Source organism: Rhipicephalus microplus, chromosome 10, assembly GCF_043290135.1.
Source record: "Rhipicephalus microplus isolate Deutch F79 chromosome 10, USDA_Rmic, whole genome shotgun sequence".
NCBI classification, from domain to species: domain Eukaryota; kingdom Metazoa; phylum Arthropoda; class Arachnida; order Ixodida; family Ixodidae; genus Rhipicephalus; species Rhipicephalus microplus.
The window spans coordinates 5,147,001-5,166,180 of record NC_134709.1 but is presented as its reverse complement, the minus strand read 5'-3'; the positions used below and the strand labels follow the sequence as shown (position 1 = coordinate 5,166,180).

At 46.8% G+C, this 19,180-nt stretch overlaps 1 protein-coding gene across 1 annotated transcript in view; it reads right to left on the bottom strand.

Annotated features, from left to right (window-relative positions):
• dnc (phosphodiesterase dunce) overlaps positions 1–18,260 on the bottom strand; it is a 626,001-nt gene extending 607,741 nt beyond the window's left edge. Inside the window, exons 1-2 of the mRNA XM_075874918.1 lie at positions 17,955–18,260; positions 705–1,701 (exon numbers count right to left, since the gene is read on the bottom strand). Of these exons, the coding sequence (XP_075731033.1) occupies positions 705–862 (158 nt within the window). The 5' untranslated portion in view covers positions 863–1,701; positions 17,955–18,260. The remainder of the gene's footprint in view (positions 1–704; positions 1,702–17,954) is intronic.
• Positions 18,261–19,180: the final 920 nt, after the last annotated feature.

The window sequence follows — 19,180 nt, the reverse complement described above, 5'->3', positions numbered from 1 at the left end:
CTCGGTTTGTACCACGTTCTGCCACCGAATACAAGTTGTGATCCTAAACACACAATTTGCCGAAAAATCTTAATAATAATGATCACGCTACTAAACTATCTCGCAAGCGATTGCAAATGTATTTCGTTAACTCATCCGTACGCATGCATGGTGTATTCATGAATAACGATGTATATAAAATGATCCTGTTTTGTTTGATTGTTTCGCTATTTGTACAAGAATATTTTTCATGGAATGTTAACCATCTTGTTTAAAGCATGCACCTGGGTATCAAATTTATGCTTTTTTGTAAGTTTTGTACCCAATTCGTTACTGCTCTAGCGCTGTCATGTACGACGCCTCCTGGACTTATGGTCAAGCATGCCTACGGCAGCTTTTAGCCCCGGAAGATATTTCTAGTAAAGTTGAGGTTGAAGATGATGTAGAACGGTAACGAAAGGGTTGAAGGATTGATTGATATGTGGGGTTTAACGTCCCAAAACCACCATATGATTATGAGAGACGCCGTAGTGGAGGGATCCGGAAATTTCGACCACCTGTGGTTCTTTCACGTGCACCCAAATCTGTGTACACGGGCCTACAACATTTCCGCCTCCATCTGAAATGCAGCCGCTGCAGCCGGGATTAGAACCCGCGACCTACCTTAGCCACTAGACCACCGCGGTGGGGCAAATGATTGAGGAATGGTGAAAAGGGGTCCTCACCCGCATATCCATGAGTGGCGTCGTCTCGGTGCCGGGGCCTGACCGGGAACGTTGAGGAAGAGCGGAGTGGGCGCCGTCCGCCTCACGTTGGCCTTCACGGCGCCCTCAACCGGCGGCGTCGGATCCGGCTCGAAGCGCACTTCCGGTGGACGCAGCATGGTCCACTTTCGCCGTTATCCTTCCTCTAGTTCTGCCGCTTCCACGCGGCACTTTTCACTCAGAACGCAAAGAGACACACAGAGAACTTAGACCACGAAGAGAGGCTTGAAACAAGATGTCTTCGACGAAGAGGCACGCGATGTACTGGCAGCAGGACGTGTGTAATTGGTAGACGACGCGCGAAACAACGACGTTGTCCAATTAAGCAGGTCACGCGGGCGGGAAAGAATCGACAAGACACGTGACGAGTCTACCGTATTGCTTGGGCGAAAAATCGCGGAGGAAGACGCCGTCTTCGACGGCAACACATAGGTCATCTCGGTCCGTTTGCAGCCCCAAATGCTGTCTACGTTCTTCTAATAACGCCAGACTTTTCTTTGTGGTAAAGATGGTAACACGTAATATGCCTTGTGTCAACCCCACTAACACATGTATAGTAGTCGTATTACTTCGTTCTCACAATAGGAACAAAAACTGTACCACGTCAGGCGTGTTGTTAAAGGACAGGTTACGGCTGAAGACGTAGTGCCTAGCTGTCGACTCAGTGGCGCTTAAAATTTGAGCGAATTTCTCTGGGTCTAGGTTCAGGAACTCGCAATGCACTTGAAGCCGAGTCGACCACGCGAGGACTCCCAATACATTTTCATGAATAAGTTGCCGGTTGAGCAGCGCCAATTAGGCCCTATCAGTAACGCCGGTCACCCAGCGGGACACAGAAAGATCGTTTTCTTTATACGTTTAACGGTTCGCACACCCTCTTTGTGTTCGTCGCTTAACGCGTCTCACGTGAAGGAAGGCAATCGAGCGTCGTCGTTCACACAGTGCGCTATCAGTCAGCCTGCAAAAAAGAGAATCGTCGCATCAGACGGGCGAGCGTAAACGCTTGTCACCAGAGAACTGCTACGTAATGGTGACAAAAAAAGAAGAAACGAACGGTAGAATGTACTGACAGTCAAGTCGTCCACGTCTGTTTATAGCGTGCGAACAGCCACTCTTGCTCTGCTGGCTCTAACGTGGTGCTACATTATATATATATATATATATATATATATATATATATATATATATATATATATATATATATATATATATATATATATATATATATATATATATATATATATATATATATGCTCGCATGTTTTGCGCGAGTGAGAACGTTAAATGATGAGCTGCATGGTTTAGCTGAAGACGCGCGCTTTGCGCTTTATGCTGCGATTTCAAAGAATGACTGATAACACGTGCCTAGGAACGTGTTATGGGTCGGAAGACGTCATATTCTGGAATCGAGATGCCAAAAGCACCCCGAGGAAGTGTTGGGGAAGAGTTCCATATTTTCATATCGGACATCTTTCATATAAAAAAAAATATTCGCTTAAACAATCGCATTCTTCAACGTCACCTCTCGTGCAAAGCAGTTGAGCGTGTCTGTTAGGCCTCGCATAACTCTGAGCACACCATGTCAGAGCCCGCAACTTCCGCAAGGTGTCGCCCCGCAGAAAAAAGGCCGGCTGTTCCAACACCACCTAGACTATTGTGAATAGTCTAGGTGGTGTTGGCTGTTCGCGCGCTTTAGACAGACGCGGACGCGGCTGTACAGGCGAGAGCGATATGAAAGTTATTGCGCGAGCGTCGACCGGCCTAGCGTAGCAGGAGCCTATACAGTCACGTATGCTGCAACCATCACCCCTACGACGAACTCTGCACTCTCTTTCTGTATTCTAAGTTTTCCATTCAATATGTTCAAGTGTATTCTTCTGGGGATATTCACGGACAATGTTAAGAATTGCTGGGAAATACATTATAAAGCAGGTACTTGGCACTGCTCATTTTGAACGGCCACCTATTTTAACAATATATGCCGCGAATTGTCGCAACAACGACAAGAAATGCGCACCTCTCAGACGGTGTTGACCGCAACTTAAGGAACAGCAAATGAAGTGAGCGAAGCTTGCCTTATGCTTCTTTTCAAAAACATAATCTGGAACGTGGCGCTGTCGTAGCTCCTGGTTGACGCTCGCACAACAGCCTTCCAGTCACGCTCGACGGTACTTACCAGAGGAAGAAATAAATAAAAGGGTTGTGGCCGAACAGCGAAACGAGTGGAGAACTGGCGCTACAGAAATCACGATCTCGCCAACAACGCCTCCGGTCGGAGCAGTAGCTCGAAGGAAGCGTTATACGAGCATCCGGAAGAGATAACCGAGCCACGTTGAAAAGGAGCGGAGATTCGTAGAGAGCGGGGTCAACAAAACGACCACCACGAACACTCATAGCGACGTCCTTTGTTGGAGCTACCAGCCTCTCGAGTACTTGCGCAGCGAGCGATACACAACCAATGGAGCCAATTAGGCGAACAACCAATAAAAGCAACAATAGAAAAGTGGCAAAGTAGCAGAATTGACAGATGCTGCTGGGCTAACAAGCAAATAATCGTCACACACAGACACACACACACACACACACACACACACACACACACACACACACACACACACACACACACACACACACACACACACACACACACAAATCCCGAAAGAAGCGGACATTTTACACCGTTAAGAGCATTGTCAAGGATAATAACTAATAGCCCCACACTTTAGGGGGGGGGGGGGGAAGATGTTTTAGCAGATAAGGACACCCATATCATTGGTTTTGTTGGCAGTGGTCCAGCGCTTTTACCATAAATTGTTGCCAATTGCCTAAACATTATTGCTACTAAAACAACAACAACAAAAAACATGAAGAATAGTCCCCCGTCGGAGAACATGTAATTGCAGACATCAGCACGGAAGCTACACGTATACGTGCCCAACCATTCACACAACATCTATCATATTGGAATATGCTATTGGACGGAGCACTCGCGCTGCATGTCCTTACAGGGACCATATGAGATATGTAGCCACAGTATCTGAAGCTGCCGTTAAGTGCTCGTGGGCGTAGCCAGAAATGGTTTAGGGTGGGGGGGGGGGGTGGGGGGGGGGCTCCTTGATTTCTGAGAAGGTACCCCCTTGAAACAGTCATTTTCCCCCTTGTGCCATGGCAAAAAAAAAAATCAGCATGGGGTGGGGGGTGAGAACGGGCCTAGTGCGCCAACCCCTGGCTACCAGCATGCAAAATACGTCCATTAGTTCTAATTGAGCGCCAAAGACTTCGCTGGTGCCTGGAGTTACCCAAATTTGTAGCAAACTCTGTTCTGTATAAGGAATCACGAATTCCTTCTTTACTTGTTAGATTCAAATTATTAACAATTCCAACATTTTTAAGAGTCTATGACTCGCCGATAAGACTAGAAGAATACCTATTTATCACTGAGCCAGCTCTGTTTTTTAATATCACATGGCCTCGCTTTCATACCCCTCAGGTTATGGGTACACAGAAGCTGTTGGACCCATTGCAGATAAGGCTTAATGATATAGTACTAATGAGTGACAGGTTCCGTGTTACAGCCGTATCTTATGGCGATATACTCCCTAACAATGCGAAATTACTACCTAGTAATCTTCTGAGTGACATTTTTCAAGAGCACTTAAACCAAATTGTATTACAGTTGTGATAGGAACTGATGCTTCGCAGGGTGAAGAAAAGGCCGGAGTGGGAATTTTTTCTACACAACTAGACTGGTCGTTTTCTGTTAGGCTTTCTGATTACACCCAAATATTTTTAGCCGAGTTCTTAGCTGTTATATTAGCCATACGTAAAATTCCTTTAACTATAAGTTCTGTGGCTATAGTTACAGATTCATTGTCGTTGTTCTCGGCTATAACTGCTTCAACAGATTCGGATATCCTAAGATTATTGCGATCACTCGTTCATCATTTGCAAAACATGCGATTAATTTGGGTGCCGAGACACAAAGGAATTGTACTCAGTGAAGTTGCGGACTCACTGGCGAAAGCTTCTTTGACAAGTCCAGTTGTCTCTCTCCTTCCTGTTAGGGCATTTGTTGCTGCATTATGGTTCAGAAAGTATGCATTATCTGTTCTCTGCGCCTACAGTTCCCTTGGATTAGGAAATGGTGAGCAGCAAGACGAGCTGAAGTTGTAATAACCAGAATGCGCTGTATAATTCCAAATCTAAATTTTTACATGCACAAAGCGGGTCTCGCGATCTCCCCTTTTTGCTCCTATTACAACGAACTCGAAACTATCGAACACTTCTTGTTGAGCTGCCGACGTTTTTTCTTACACAGAAAACGTTGTACAGAAATTATATTGCGGCAACGTGGTCTACCGGTTACGTTGGCCGTTCCGTTATCATTTAGGGTCTTTGCGCTGGGTCTCTCGGACAGGAACATTTTCAAAGCTGTCGAAAAGTTTATACGCGACTCGAATAGATTTGGTAGGTGTATCAACTACTAACAGTTCTTTATTCAGCCTTCCTAGTAAAAAAATCATCAGTCTCTGGGAGATTACACAAAATAGTGCAACTTAATATTACAATTATTCATAATTAAAGTTACATTAAAATTTATCTAAAAATTATTTCAGCTCTTACTAAATATTAATCATAAATCCAGTATGAATAATCCGCCCGACTCATGGCCGATCCTCCAGAGTGGGTAGGTGCCAATGATTTAAGGACCATAATCATCATCACTCCTGCTCGCGGGGACATTCCTGTTTCATGTAAATGAGCTTTAAATTTTCACAGAATAGGCATAGGTTCATGGCGTGCTTGTAGATGAACCTAAAAGAGGCAGATCTAAACTCGCCTAATATAAGATATAAACTCGCGTAATAAATACCGGAGAGTACCAGTTATGATCTGGCACGCTGTCATATATGGGCCGCTCGATATCCCTTAACACTCTTAGGTTTTAAAAGATGTTTTAGTTGAAACATACCCCATTAAAAGGTCTATGAGAAGGGAAAAAATCCTTATACTCAAATTTCAGCCAACTGTGGTTAGGTCAAAGTTCGTTTAGAGGGCGTGAAACCATTTCAAGGGTTGAAAGTAATTAGCAGTGTACGGCTCAGTGCCCCCGAGGGGGGGGGGGGAGGAGGTTTCCAGGACAGTGACCAATAAAAAGCAACACGGAAAGCGAGCAAGTAAACGAGAGCTGACACCGTCGGCTATCCTCTCTCCTCAAATGCCTAACCCTTGCGAGGAATGCGCGCTTGCCAGGCTTCCGTTGCCCCTGCCGTAAATCAAGGCCGGGCAAAAAAGTTTCGCCACGCTTTGTTGCCAAAGCCAGCAAGGCGTTAACGACGCGTGCGTGACTCTATGCTGTGCAGCCAGCGCGGTCGGCACGTAACGCGGCAGCGGCCGTTGAAAGCGTTCCAAGATGTGGCCGCGGCGCGCCAAGCGATACGCCGCGGGTGCGTTGATCCCTTGTGTCAACGCGGCACCCGAGAAAGCCGAGCAGCAGCGCGTAGGGCACGAAACAGGCGAGCCTACGGTCACGGCCACTGGCACGTGTTTATAGAGCGCCAAAAAAAAAAAATCACCGCATATCCACGGAGTGCATGATGATGAGTGGGGCGAAGCATCCGTCAGTCAATCCGCACTCCCGTCCGTCCGTTCGTTCGTTCTTGATTCCGTCCGCCCGTGCGTCCGCCTGTGCGACCATCCGTACGGCCAACCGTCCGTCCGTGCGTCTATCCATATGTACGTACATCCGTCCGTCCGCGTCCGTCCGTCTGTCCGTTCATCCGTCTGTCTGTATGTCCGCCCGTCCGTCCCTGCGTTCGTTCATCCATCCGTTCGTCCGTGCATCCGTTTGTCCATGTGTACGTCCATTCATACGTCCATTAATGCGTCCGTCTGTGCGTCCGTCTGTGCGTCCGTCTAACCGTCTGTCCTTCCATCCGTCCATGTAGTGAACACTACAAGGTACCGCCATCTCGCATCTTTTCACCATATATTCATCACAGGAAGTACCACCATCCAGCGGACATTCGAAGGATTAATCGAGAGGTGGCACGGCCGGACGCGTGCACTCTCTTAGCCTGCGCTTCGTGTCTAGTTCATGGCACTGCGGCCCAACCTTCGCTATACCTGTGTGTTTAGAAAAAGTGTCCAACGATTTAGATTACTTGGTACTGTACTATGGCACTCGTTGTGACCTTGCTAAAACCAAGGAGGTTACGCCCAGCCAGTTTAACGTGGCAACCGTTCCTGGTACGATATTACGCTCAAAGTGCATCCTTCTGTTACTAAGTTTTTTTTTTTTAGTAAGCATCAAATTCAAGGCAAATTTTATTAGAGATTACGTCACCGCTACTAGTCTCCGTAAGTTATTTCATCAGAAACAACTATCTTTTTTATTTATGATTAACGTCCGCGGGTTTCGCCCTCAATTCAAAAGAATGCGTGCGTGCCGTGCTTCTGGTCCGGCCTAGGAGGTGACTACGTACTGCTGCTACTACTACTATTACTACTATTACTACTACTACTACATACATCAAGGACGCACGAACCACGGCTTAAGGAGCTTCGAGTCTAAAACGCGGTGACCATCAGAGCATAGACACGGGACAGGTGCTTTCTAAGAACTATGAGTATTATTGAAAAACTCGGGAGTTTTTATTCATACTCAACTGCGCAAAGCACTCCTGGTACCACCTCAGTGCAAATGGCAACACCACATAAAAAATCAATCAGAAAAACAAAAAAAGCAGAAGGCAGAGATATCTCTTGACTGATAAGGTCAATTCAATGATGACTTACGCTATCGTCTTTGTGGTGTGAAATGCAAAATGCTTCAACAACTTTCTGCCGATGTCTGAGAGATCCCTACTTCGTGTCTTTAAGCGGTTGCGTTTTCATGTGATGTCGCTATGTGCGCTGATGCGGTACCTGAAGTGCTGTGCGCATTTCTGTACGAACAAGAAGTCCAAGTTTTTCGATAATAAAATAATTGTAAAAAAGCACCTGTCCTGCGTCTATTCTATCCTTGGTACCCGTGTTTTTTCGCACTTCTTAAACACGAACCGATTCCAACTATAGGCAAAACAGCCGTGTCGCTACACTGATACAGTCGATGTCCCAAAGAAATGCGATAGCGACCGCCGATGGCCGTTTGCTCACGGAACCGATAGCGCTGGCAACAGTCAGCAATTTCGACAACGCGGAAAAGAGCATGCAAATAGGAACGATCACAGCAGATTTCAGCCTGTAAAGTGAGACGACGAAGCTGCAGCTTCGTCGTCTCACTTTACCCAGCCAAAACTAGCATGCTAATGTTGGCTGGGATCACAGACGGCGAGCTATCACAAGCGAGGGAAATGACTCAACCCTCACTTCAAGAAACGGCAACCTCATCCTGCACAGCATAAGAGGTTAGAAGCGAATCTTTAACCAGCCATTACCTGCCAGGAAAATAAAGAAAAGGTCAAGTTACTTCATACATAGTCGTACTACCCAAAAATAAGCCAAGCAAGCGAATGGAGTTCTCATGAGCATGCAATACATGTTAGGCACAGAAATGGAAACTGCTAGGTGCCGGGGTTGGGAGCGACCTATCGCATGCAGTTATTTGTTGCATATCGGCTGGCCTCCATGTCAATTCTGGTGGATCCATACTAACCCGAAGTCTCAACAGAACTAAGAGAATATCACCACAGAAAAAAAAATGTAAGGTAATCATCACTGCTAACTACAAGAGCAACGTCTGACTCATTTAGGGCCGCCTTTCATGCGGCTCCATGGAAGCGCAAGGAAATTAGGTAGAGCAAACATGCGAGGAGTGTACTATATGCTATAGAATGTGGCCTGAAACATGAATAAGCGCCGAAGTTAAGGTGAAATCACGTAACAGACGAGCTACACAGATTACAGCTATGATTGAATCTATACAGATCCGATCATAGGCATGCGCAGGGTTGACCGTAAGGGGGGGGGGGATGTCAAAGGTTTCTCGCAGCTCCCCCGATTAAGCAAATGTATGGGGCAGATTTTGCGCCCAGTCTTTTGGTCACTAGAGAAAAGAGCACTCCCTCCCCTGCCCTTTCCCCCGGGAACATGCCTATTGATATAATAACATAGAAATGACGGGTTCATTGATGTTATTGTGCTCCAGAACAGTATGCGGTTCTTTATATACGGAAACACCCGATGTGTAAAGATAATGTTCAAAGGAGATTCCATTCCGTCGCATGTCAAAGTGGGACACTTCCGACATCCTGTTCGACCATTTGTCCCTAAACCACTCCAGTGCCATAACTGCATGAAAATTGGTCACATCAAGAGTGTATGTACAAACACCACAGTATGCCCCCGATGCGCTGAGCCGCACACTGCAGACGCATGTCGGGCAACAAGTCTGAAGTGCAGAAACTGTGATGGTCCGCATGATGCTGCATCCAAGGAATGCCCTCGGATTAAGAAGGAAATCGCCATTATCAAACAAATGGTTAGGGACAATTCAACCCACAGAGAGGCTGCTGAAAGGGTACGGCGGCGACGTAGTCGCCGACGGAGGCGTGGAGGACAGAGTGTTGCGCATAACCCATTTCCTCCGAGCACGAGTGAAGTAGTAAGCACGAAGCGAAAAGAAGTGGAGAAGCTCACAGCTGCGGATGAGTGGCCTACGCTTCCGCGTACACAGCCTGCAAAGGAGCCTCCTGCGAGGCCTCGCCGCCCTACACCTTCCACCGAGTCTACTTCCGTTGAGGATGTGTCAAGGGTCGATCGACAGATCATCCCGATGTTACGATCCCTCGTCGCTGTCATGGCAGACATACTAAGAAGCCTGGGAACTCCAACCGCTCGAAGCGGGTTACAGGTGTTGGACGCGCTGAGCCCAGTCCTCGCCTCCCTCGCGTAGAGTCATGGCAGGAGATCAACAATCGTTCCGCAAAGACGTCAGAGAAGCATCAGTCATCCAGTGGAACGCAAGAGGACTTAGATCACGGATTTCCGATTTTCGTCAGTACGTGTTTTCTAACCTTTTCCCAATCATCGTAATATGTGAACCGAAATTATCAAACCCGATCAGGCTATCTGGCTACGAATCAATCCCGTCCAAAACCCGAAACGAAAGCAGCAAGGTCATTGTGTATATTCGTCGGGAGCTTACCTACATCATTCAACCTGTGTCGCCTCATGATGAGAACCAATATGTTTGCCTGACTGTGAAGCAGAAAACCCTCACCTTCACATTAATAGGTGTCTACTTATCTCCCTCAGCCCGTTTTGATTGCCAAAGACTGGATGACATTCTTTCGAGCGTCCCGGATCCGTGGATAATTATAGGGGACTTCAACGCCCACCACCCAATCTGGGGAAGTTCAAAAGTCAATACCACGGGCCGGAGGCTGGCTTCATTTGTATCGACTCATGAACTGTCTCTACTTAATGATGGGAGCCCTACATTTCTGCGAGGATCAACGTACAGCAGCTGTTTGGACTTGACGTTCGTGTCACGTCGCTTCGCCACAAGCGTTAAGTGGTTTTTAGACATCGAGACACATGGTAGCGATCACATCCCCAGTTATCTCACCATCGAAGGATTTGCTAGCGACCACCCGCCGAAAACCGTACGGAAGATCGATCTTTCAGCATTCACAACCAACATTGAACACGCTTGTGAAAAAGGCTTAACCTCTGGCATTGAGCAAGCGATCAAACAAGCAGCGCAGAGTGCGATGCGCACGCTGGCATATTCTTCAAGGCCCTCAGAAACGGACATGGAGTTAGAGCGACTCCGTGCGACTCGTCGGCGTGCGGAGCGTAGATATCGACGCACAAAATCCATTCAAGATCTACGGATGGCCAGGCGCATGCAAAAGAAGATCCAGCGTCGTATAGACAAACTGGAGTTTCAACGGTGGGCGAAATTTTGCGCGAGTCTAGACCCTCGCAAACCGCTTTCTCAAATATGGCGAACCGTGCGAGGCCTATGCACATTTCCCCAACAACGTTTTCCGTTTAAAGCCTTGGCCCTTTTCCAAAATAGAAGGGATATCGAGGTAGCGGAAGATTTTTGTAGGAAGATTGCGGGCCCACCAAATTGCACAGAAGCCCTTACTGCTGATTACACGCCACATTCACTTGACCCGCACCTAGACCTGCCTTTTTCAATGGAAGAACTGAATGTGGCTCTTGCTTCATGCAATCGATTGTCATCGCCTGGGCCGGATGGCATATCATACCGCCTATTATGCAATCTCGGTGATCGAGCACGAAGTGCTTTGCTGGAAGTATTCAATGAGTCTTGGAGAGATGGAACGGTCCCCAGAGAGTGGAAAACAAGCCGGTTGGTTGCACTTCTCAAACCTAAAAAATCGCCTCTAGAGCTGACATCATACCGCCCAATAGCGCTGGCTAGTTGCGTAGGGAAGCTGATGGAGCGAATGATCCTTGCCAGACTCGAGTGGTTCCTAGAACGCCATAGAATATATCCAGACGCCATGGCCGGTTTTCGTCGTCTTCGGAGCTCCATTGACAATGTCATTGACCTGGTGACCTACGTACAACACCAGAAAATGAGCAGACGGTTATCTGTCGCACTATTTTTAGATGTCAAAGGAGCATATGACAATGTTTCTCACGAAGCCATACTTGACGCCCTCGAGTCAGTTGGTTTGGGTGGGCGAGTGTACCGCTGGATCCAATGCTACCTACATATGAGATCATTGTTTATGCAAACTGATGATGGGCCGACTTCTGAACATTATACACACCGTGGTGTTCCTCAAGGTGGTGTATTGAGCCCCACACTGTTCAACCTGGTTCTGATCGGTCTCGTTGAACGCATACCAGATTCCGTGCAGATATCTCTCTATGCAGATGATATTTGTGCCTGGACATCAGGTGTAACACGTCCTCAGGTTCGTGCGAGACTCCAGAAAGCAGCGAATTCAATATCGGCGTACCTTAGAGAACAAGGCCTCGAGATTTCTCCTGAGAAATCGGCGCTGGTCGCGTTCACGCGGAAGGCAATGACGTCATATCCCATCGCCATCAATGGACACAGTGTCTGCTACGCCAGGACCCACAGGTTTTTGGGGGTCACGATCGATCGAAATCTCTGCTGGAGTCCCCATGTGGCCACTCTAAAGAAGCGCCTAACGGCCATCGCACAACTTTTCAAGTTCCTCGGAGGCAAAACGTGGGGCACATCAGTGCACGCGATGTTGCATTTGTACAAAACGCTGTTTCTGGGGTACCTGCGGTATAGCTTGCCGGTTCTGACGAACGCTTGCAAAAGCAGTATACGCACAATAGAAAACGCCCAGGGCCAGGCACTCAGAGTTTGTCTTGGATTACCACGCTGTACATCAACAGCGGAAACCATCGCAATCGCCAAAGATCATCCGGCCACAGTGCACATTACTTTGGAGGTGCTTAGAGCTCATATTAGACACCTTGCTCGCGCCCCTGCCCACCACCTAGCTTCGCTTCCAGAAGATCGACCGAGTGCCTCCTTCTGTAAGAGAGTATTGACTTTCCGTGAGTGCCTTCCAACAGTCTACACACCTCCGGAACGGATACTAACACCTCCTTGGTGCTTGGACCGACCAAAACTGCGCTTGACAGTGCCGGGGATTCGCAAGAAGGCGGAGCTCTCGGCGCCAGCTTTAAAGCAGATGATTCTACTCATGCTACACGAAGAATACAAAGATCATGTCAAACTTTACACGGATGGCTCGACAACTGTTGGAGGATCTGCAGGAGCTGTGATCTTCCCAGCAAGAGCCGAAACCATCCAGTTCAGAACGTCACACAAGACGACATCGACAGCCGTGGAGCTCGCGGCACTCCGCAGCGCACTCCGCAGGATTGACCAAGAGACACCACAAAAATGGAGCATTTTTACTGATTCGAAACCAGCTCTCCAATGGCTACACAATACTCTACGTCGTGGACCTCAAGATCAATTGGCGCTCGAAATACGACAACTGTACCATCACCTAATAGACGAAGGACATGACATATCTTTTCAGTGGTTACCAGGCCATTGCGGCATCTTCGGTAACGAGCATGCCGACAATGCAGCTAAGAATGCTCACGAAAATGGAGTGATGGAACCTATTCCACTATCAAGAAGCGACGCAGCAGCAAAGATTAATACGCTTGCGCAGGATATCGCAAAGTCTATGCGGAATACGCCCGGTTTTCTCCACACCCGTCTTCACCGCCTGGACCCATGCCTACGACTTACTATTCCATCTGGCCTACCCCGATCCGAGACGACCCTTCTCTGCCGTATGTGGCTTGGGGTGTCTTTCACGAACGCTTTTGCCTGCCGCATCGGAATGAGAGACAGCGCTACATGCGACCATTGCGACAATGACGAAACAATTGAACATATTTTATGTCAGTGCCCCCAGTACAGCTCTCAGCGACAGTCCCTCTCAGCAGTGTTTGCTCGCCTCGACGACCAGCCATTTTCTGAGCAGTCAATCTTGGAATGTCGGAAAGATCGAGCTTCACGCCAGAAAGCAACGAAGGCGCTGATGAAGTTTCTGCGAGCGACCCGCCTCGTAGAACGATTGTGACACTACTGTGTGCGAGTGTGTGTATGTGTGTTTGTGCTTCTCTTCCTCCCTTTCCCCTTACCCTTTCCCCAGTGCAGGGTAGCAAACCGGATATGTTTTCTGGTTAACCTCCCTGCCTTTCCGCATTAAATTTTCTCTCTCTCTTATATACCGTCTTAAAACAGCGCATATAACCAGTTAAGCGGCTTAATGCAACGCATACAACCGGTATAACAGGAGCCACTGTCAAGCCTCAATGCTTTTGCTCTTGCCACCTTTCTGTATAGTTACAGAGGAAATAAAGCCTTATTTATATGCGTTGGTTTACGAAGGGCCTGATTCAGAGTGTATAGTGGCACAAGCCGATATGCCTGCTAAAGTAGCACAATGAAAATAAACTTCTCGCCAGGTTATTTAGCATTATGCATATGACCACTAGTAGAGTACACTTTCAAGTGGGAGAGCACTCCTTCTAAGTGAAGACACATTGTGCTCGGAATAGAGTTAACGATACCTTGGGATTCGTGAATATATTGTTTTCGACTTTATTCAGACGAGCACGTAAGCGCTGGCAAAAAGCTTGGGGTGAAAAATATCAGAAGAAAAAAAAACACACAAGAGCTTTTCTGACTTTTTTGAGACCCCAGAGACAATGTGCTTAGTCAAGCTGCAATAACTGCAGCTTTTTTGCTGTCTCCCCATTTTTCGACATTGTGTCTGTTTTGGTGAAAATAAAATAAATAAATAAATAAATGTTTTAAAGTAAATAGGTGCTTTCGTTCATTACTGCACATACTTCTTTCACCTTGCAAAATAATGAAACTGACTTTTTCAACACCCCCCCCCCCCCACCCCATTTAGGGGAAAGTTTTTTTTTTCATAATTTAATATATTTTAAAGCTCGGGCGAATTATTTAAGCATACAAATCATCACATTCTGAGATTTGTGAATAGATTTTTTGCGACGCTATAAGTCGGACGCGTCAGAGCTGGCAAAAGGCTTCCAATGAAGGATATTAGAGAAGACAACAAAAAGAGTGTTTCCGACCTTTTGACACATATACGCACGGAAAGGTATTTCCGCAAAGTTTGCAAAAGGGCAACAACGCGATTTCATTTGCCGGGCTTGTCTAAGCGCTTTGAACTTTCCCGAGATCTCGGCGTGCTTGGCACTCACTGCACTGATCAACGTTCTCTTGAAATCCTTAAATGAACCTTAAAGAGGAATATCATTTTTCTGTTCTTAGCAGACTACCACTTCCACTATTCCGAAATCATAGCGCTCACTACGAGAAGACGTTCGATAATCGAGAAAACGTGCAAAATGAAAATGAGGGTAGCGACACAACATTGATATTCTTGCACCAAACGCCGCGACATCATAAGTGTTGACGGTGTTCACTAATGCCTACGTAGCTCTCAGTAGGTAAAAATGAAGCACAATGTCCGCTCATGGGGCCAGATACTTAATGTACCAAGCTTCGGAAAATTCAGTCGAGCAAATGTTGGGAAAACACGGCAGTTACACTTCGAAATTCGTGACGTCACGGGCATAAATTTCGGCGTGGAATTTAGAAAATGGTACTCTTATCTGGAATCCCTACTGTAATAATGAACTGAATGGTAAAATTAACGAAACTAGAGTTCTCAGAGAACAGTTGAACAATCTAAATCATTTCGATATTTCACTTTATAGTGTATCTTTACCAAAGCCACAGCCTGGTTCTCAAAAGAAGCGCGCGAATTCGGGGCGCAGATTAGCCAGTTCCGCTTATAACAAGCATATTTGGGCTCCTTTTCCCGCCGAGTCACCATCACCATTTTCCAGTCGCTTGTCGCGCTTTTTTTCGATTTATTTGATTTTTTGCAACAAGTGCAGTTTAGGAATCATCACGTGCACGAATAGCGTGTTTGTCTTTTACTAATAGGCCGTTTGTCGTCCGCCTTGGTATATCAGTGGCTAGGGCACCTGTCTGCTGACCCGAGGGTCACTGGTTCGATCCCGGCCCTGGTGGTCACCTTTCGATGGCGGCGAAACGGTATAGGCCCGTGTACTGCGAGTGCACGTTGTAAACAAACGTGCGTTGAATGGATGAGGAAGAAGCGTTAATCCTTTTCTGGCAAACGTGAATTCGACCGAAGGAAGACCACCCTGGAGACAATGTTAAGAAATAAACGTGTGCTTTCGTCCATAGGTGCGCATAATCTCGGTGTACAAACTAATTCAACTAAGTTTTTGGAGGCCCTTTGTATTTGAGTGGAATTTCTTGTAATAGTTATACTATTTTAAAGAATGAAAAATTTACTAAATATAAGTTTCGTTTGAAATAATTACTTGCTTGTTAGAGCTCGGCAACATCTGGCGGCCCTGGTGGGGCGATGAAACTGTTCAGAGGCTCCTGTCGTACTACCGAAATTGGAGGCCAACTTGATGCGATTTCAATCACAAGCAAAGCGTAGGCATTGATTTATCGCAAGCGCATAGATGACTCGCAATGGCTTGGTTGAAATATCGAAGTAGTAATATCGGCATGGCTGAAGGCTTGTTTCGTGACGTCACGTGAACGTTATCAGTAGAGTAAGTGTTGTCATTTCCGTCGTTGTTCGATCGCATAGGCCAATGACATTACTTCCGGAGTTGCCAGTTCCGCTTATATTAAGCAATATCAACATTTTATCGCCAAGTAATTCGTAGAATTTCCTAGACACTTTGGGGGTTTCTTCTTTCTTTGGGGGATTGCATTTTTTTCATTTAAAATAGTTATCTTAGTGCTCACCACGTTCATCAATAGCGCATTTGTCCACCGCTTTCAGCTGTTCATTGCTGAAGCCAGACATCCGTTGGCAGAAACAACGAGTAAAATTGACCATGCACTGGCAAACACTAATTCAACCGAAAGGAGATCATCCCGGAGACAATGTGAATGCGTAAATATGTGCTTTCATTCGTAGATTCGCATATTGTCGCTGTACAAAATAATTAAGAGTGACTTTTTCAACTCCCCTTTGCATTTGAACAACTTTTTGAATGACAATTAAAAATATTTTCAAGACTAAAATCTATTAAATTTCTGCTTCTTAGGGGCTTAGTTTGTGATGATTACTTCCATGTTATCTCGCCAAATCTGGCAACTGTGCGTTCGCGTCATTACGATATCGGATAAGGTTGAGCAAAGCAGTCGATATGTTTGTGTAACGTCATCGTATCCAGAATAACGTAGTATTGATACGTTAAACAGTTGTCTCCATGACGTCAGAGAGCTGTCACTGTCAGTCTCACTTAGCAAGCTCCTGAAACAGAGAATGGATTTTCGACAACCAGGAAGACAAAAGGAACACACATCGTATCAAACAAACCTTGCTTTTCGGAGTGAAACCATCAAAATGACGACAGTACTCGAACGTCTTGTTCACGAACACGGAGTGACAATAAATGTCAAAGATGACGTGTGCGGGGGACAAGCGAGAATGACCACGACGAGCAAAAATAAAGTGGTAATGCTCGAATATACGTAAATGTTGAAGCGAGGCGAAAGTGTCAACACGTGGCTCGCTTATTAAGCTGCGTCTTCGGAGACAAAATGCCACTTTTTATGAAGCACGAATTTCCGGTTAGGAGAGCAAGAAAGCGTTGGAGAACACACCACCTAGAAGCGCTCTTTCTGGACGTACAGCCATCAGCAAGGTTACAGCCGTCAACATGGCCAGAAAGCGACTGGTTGACGCCACGGCCGCATACCTTAGGGTTCTGTTGCCATCATGTCACCAATACTTGACGGCATAATAGATATTTTTAGCAAGTGAGGGAAATTAACGCGGTCAGGCAAGTTACGGTACGGAAACATGGTAAGGCAATACGGCAGCACTCCTTTTTTCCAGAGACATTGCATCCCCCGGACGACAGGTGTCTCGTTAACGATGCTTAGGCTGACAGGCAACAACTACGTGCCTGTAATTTTCGACCCCACAGTAATTTTCAAAAAAAGCTTGTGTAGTGTTGGGGTGCCTTCACTGGCATAAGACAAACGACCGGGAAAAAAAAGAGCGGTACCGCACATATTTGCGTACCTTATTCGCTACTATCGTAGCATACCAAGGTGATATTTCGGCAACAATTCCCAGCACCTTGCGACTGGCATCAGTAGCAAATTCAGGCAACGTTGCGGAGCGTTCGGATTAAGCATGCTGACGGCTGCACGTGTCATGGGTTCCGCAAGATAAAACGAAGAGTATACGAGAGATAAATACAACAAAGTGAAAAGATAAGAGAAATACTTCAAATAACCGAGACAACAGACACTAGACAAGCCAACTATGGTGATTAAAGGACAATTGCACTCGTAGAATCTTTTTTTCTGATTAGGCCAGGTCAACTGTGAGGACAAAGGAGTGAGAAAGCGACAGAGTGGGATGGATAAGCAACATTTCAATAACGACTCGCAAGGTCAAGGTAGTCCAACGGCATAAAGAGGAGCACCTCACAAACACAATTGCATTCAGACGCCAGCATTTTGGGGTACACAGAAAAAAGGCCTTCCACTTGAAACAACTCCTTTCTTTCCAGATTAGAAATGGTCAACTAGAGTACAACAGAAAGACAGACGAGGGAGAGAGAAAGAAAGACTGCGAATATGTAGCCAAGGTAATAATAAACACTCACGAGGTAAAGGTAGTCCGAAGACATAATGAGGGCACTTCACAAAACACAATCGTGATTACACACGAGCACTCCTAGGCGGGTTGTGTTGAGCAGCCTTCCATTCGAAACAACTTCTTGCTTTTTACAAACTGCTCTCAGGAATATCACATCAGAAAAACACAGATGACCACACACGTACAAAAAAAAAAAAACGACGATCACTTGAAAAGAAGCATGGGGGCTTTCGAAAAGCAAGCCGGCAAGGCGTTTTTCGTAGCAGACTGGTGCAGGAGTGCTCCGTACGCCGACTGAACCGCGTCTGGGACGCGCCACTACTCCTCCCGGGTGCATCATTGGTACGAGGAGAGAGCATGCGGATGAGGAGGAGAGCGAGGATAGGAGGAGGGAGCACCGATGTGTCACACAACGCGGCGGCGCCGCGCTCTGGCTCGCCGATCTCGGTGGCGTGCGCTCGGCGCTGCGACTCCGAAGCTTCGTTGGAGAACAGAGCGGAGTCCGCAACTTCACACGGCTGCTCTACCCCACTCGTGTGTTCGGGTTTTGTCACGAAAAGGGAGAAGAGCAGTGAAGCGACCACGGCTTTCCGCACGATTGAGGCCACCACTGACTGAGGATGAGTGCTTCGCTGAATCCCTTCGTTGTTCTGACGGCGCCCTAATTCGAAGCTGAGTTGTGCAGTGAGAAGTGAAATGCCGACAATGCAACGATGGTACGGTTGGCGAGAAAAGTATTCGCAGAACCATCGAAACTATGCCCTGAAAACGAGTATCGCCCTGCGTTGACGGAAGAGAACCGACATGACAACGAATGTTGCGATGGTCTCTTAAATGTGTTGCACACACAAGGGCTTTCTAACGCGGGTCACAAGTACGAATTTCGCGATTACATAACGTCAGAGGGATGGCAGTGAAACCGTAGTAACCAGCGATCGACAAATGCAGAGCATCCTCACACTCCCCCAGAAATAACACACTCTAGAGCTGCGGGAGTCAGCGGCCACGCGGAGGCGCAGTTACAGACGAAGGCAGCGCTTAAGATACGGGAAAATAACCGAGATCACAATAACCCGATCAACTCTGTACGCGTCATTTTGCACCCTGGTTTCTCGAAGCACACGGAGTAGCCACTCACGGAGCACATTGTTCATGACTTTCTCGTATGGCTTCCAGGAGGCGGCCGAGTCACGAGAAACCCAGCGAAAACTGGCGAAACCGTTCGGTTCATTT